Source organism: Salvelinus alpinus, chromosome 6 (genome assembly GCF_045679555.1).
Source record: "Salvelinus alpinus chromosome 6, SLU_Salpinus.1, whole genome shotgun sequence".
Classification (NCBI taxonomy): Eukaryota; Metazoa; Chordata; class Actinopteri; order Salmoniformes; family Salmonidae; genus Salvelinus; species Salvelinus alpinus.
In genome coordinates, this window is record NC_092091.1 from 90,070,871 (window position 1) to 90,073,370 (window position 2,500).

The 2,500-nt window shown below is 45.5% G+C and overlaps 1 protein-coding gene across 1 annotated transcript in view; it reads left to right on the forward strand.

Moving 5' to 3' along the window:
* Positions 1 to 2,500, forward strand: part of rgs12b (regulator of G protein signaling 12b) — a 220,825-nt gene that overhangs the window by 192,368 nt on the left and 25,957 nt on the right. Inside the window, exon 17 of the mRNA XM_071408338.1 lies at positions 945 to 967. Within this exon, the coding sequence (XP_071264439.1) occupies positions 945 to 967 (23 nt within the window). The remainder of the gene's footprint in view (positions 1 to 944; positions 968 to 2,500) is intronic.

Consider the following 2,500-nt stretch of genomic DNA (forward strand, 5'->3'; position numbering starts at 1 on the left):
ATCTATCCCTCCCTCCCTCCCTCCCTCCATCCATCCCTCCATCCCTCTCTCTCTCCCTCCCTCCCTCCCTCCATCCATCCCTCCATCCATCCATCCCTCCCTCCCTCCCTGACTCCCTCCATCTCTCCCTCCCTGACTCCCTCCCTCCATCCATCCCTCCCTCCCTGACTCCCTCCCTCCCTCCCTCCATCCATCCCTCCATCCATCCCTCCCTGACTCCCTCCATCTCTCCCTCCCTGACTCCCTCCCTCCCTCCCTCCCTCCCTCCCTCCCTCCCTCCCTCCCTCCCTCCCTCCCTCCCTCTGTTTCTTTCTCCAGGAGGACAAGAAGACGAAGTCGGGCCGCTCTCTGAACGAAGAGAGGGGAGGAGACGAGTGCGGAGGAGAGAAGAAGAAAGGAATATTCTTTGGGTGGTCACGAAACCGGAGCTTCGGGAAAGGACCCAAGAAACGGGATCTGGCCGACATCAACTACAGTGAGTGGTCGGGACGTTTTCTGGAATTTGGGAATGTGATTCTGTGTTTTGCGGTTAGTGAGCGAGTGGTCTGGGGAAAATGGGAATGGTTGGACGTTTTGGGAATTTTAGAAACTGTTAGTAGAATTAGTGAAGACAATGTCTGAGGTACGCTTCATATACAAAAGTATGTGGACACCCCTTCAAATTAGTGGATTGGGCTATTTCAGCCATACCCGTGGCTGACAGGTATAAAATCAAGCACACAGCCATGCGATCTCCATAGACAAACATTGGCAGTAGAATGGCCTCGCTGAAGAGCTCAGTGACTTTCAACGTGGCGCTGTCATAGGAGGCCACCTTTCAGTTCGTCAAATTTCTGCCCTACTAGAGCTTCCCCGGTCAACTGTAAGTGCTGTTATTGTGAAGTGGAAACGTCTACGAGCAACAACGGCTCAGCCGCAAAGTGGTAGGCCACACGAGCTCACAGAACGAGACCGCCGAAGTGCTGAAGCGCGTAGCGCGTAAAAAAACGTCTGTCCTCGGTTACAACACTCACTACTGAGTTCCAAACTGCCTCTGGAAGCAACGTCAGCACAATAACTGTTCGTCGGGAGCTTCATGAAATGTGTTTCCATGGCCGAGCAGCCACACACAAGCCAAAGATCACCATGCGCAATGCCAAGCGTCGACTGGAGTGGTGTAAAGCTTGTTCGCCAATGGACTCTGGAACAGTGGAAACACATTCTCTGGAGTGTTGAATCACTCTTCACCGTCCGACGGACGAATCTGGGTTTAACGGATGCCAGAAGAACGCTACCTGCTCGAATGCACAGTGCCAACTGTAAAGTTTGGTGGAGGAGGAATAAGGGTCTGGGGCTGTTTTTCATGGTTCCAGTGAAGGGAAATCTTAACGCTACAGCATACAATTACATTGTAGACGATTCTGTGCTTCCAATTTTGTGGCAAAAGTTTGGGGATGGCCCTTACCTGTTTCAGTATGCCAGCGAGGTCCATTCAGAAATGGTTTGTCGAAATCAATGTGGAAGAACTTGACTGACCTACACAGAGCCCTGACCTCAACCCACAAAGCACAAAATATATTTGATTGTCCTTTTTTTAATGATCTACACAAAATAGATTTTTTTATTTTTAAATATGAAAAATATAACACAAATATATCACAAATATATCTTGATTAGATAAGTATTCAAACCCCAGAGTCAATACATGTTAGAATCACCTTTGGCAGCCATTACAGCTGTTAGTCTCTGGGTAAGTCTTTAAGATATTTGCACACCTGGATTGTGCAATATTTGGCCATTATTATTATTTAAATTAAGTCAAAAACTGTAACTAGGCCACTCAGGAACATTCAATGTCGTCTTGGTAAGCAACTCCAGTATATTTGGCCTTGTGTTTTAGGTTATTGTCTTGCTGAAAGGTGAATTTATCTCCCAGTGTCTGTTGGACTGCAGACTGAACCAGGTTTTCTTCTAGGATTTTGCCTGTGTTCATCTCTATTCCGTTTCTTTTTATCCTAAAGAACTCCCAAGTCCTTGCCGATGACAAGCATACCCATGACATGATGTAGCCACAACCATGCTTGAAAATATGAAGTGGTACGTTGTGTTGGGTTTGCCCCAAATATAACGCTTTGGATTACTTTAGTGCTTTGGATTACTTTAATGCTTTGGATTACTTTAGTGCTTTGGATTACTTTAGTGCTTTGGATTACTTTAGTGCTTTGGATTACTTTAACGCTTTGGATTACTTTAACGCTTTGGATGACTTTAGTGCTTTGGATTACTTTAGTGCTTTGGATTACTTTAACGCTTTGGATTACTTTAACGCTTTGGATGACTTTAGTGCTTTGGATTACTTTAACGCTTTGGATTACTTTAATGCTTTGGATTACTTTTGTGCTTTGGATTACTTTAGTGCTTTGGATTACTTTTGTGCTTTGGATTACTTTAGTGTTTTGGATTACTTTAGTGCGTTGTCGCAAACAGGATGCACGTTTTTGGAATATTTGCGTTCTTTTCA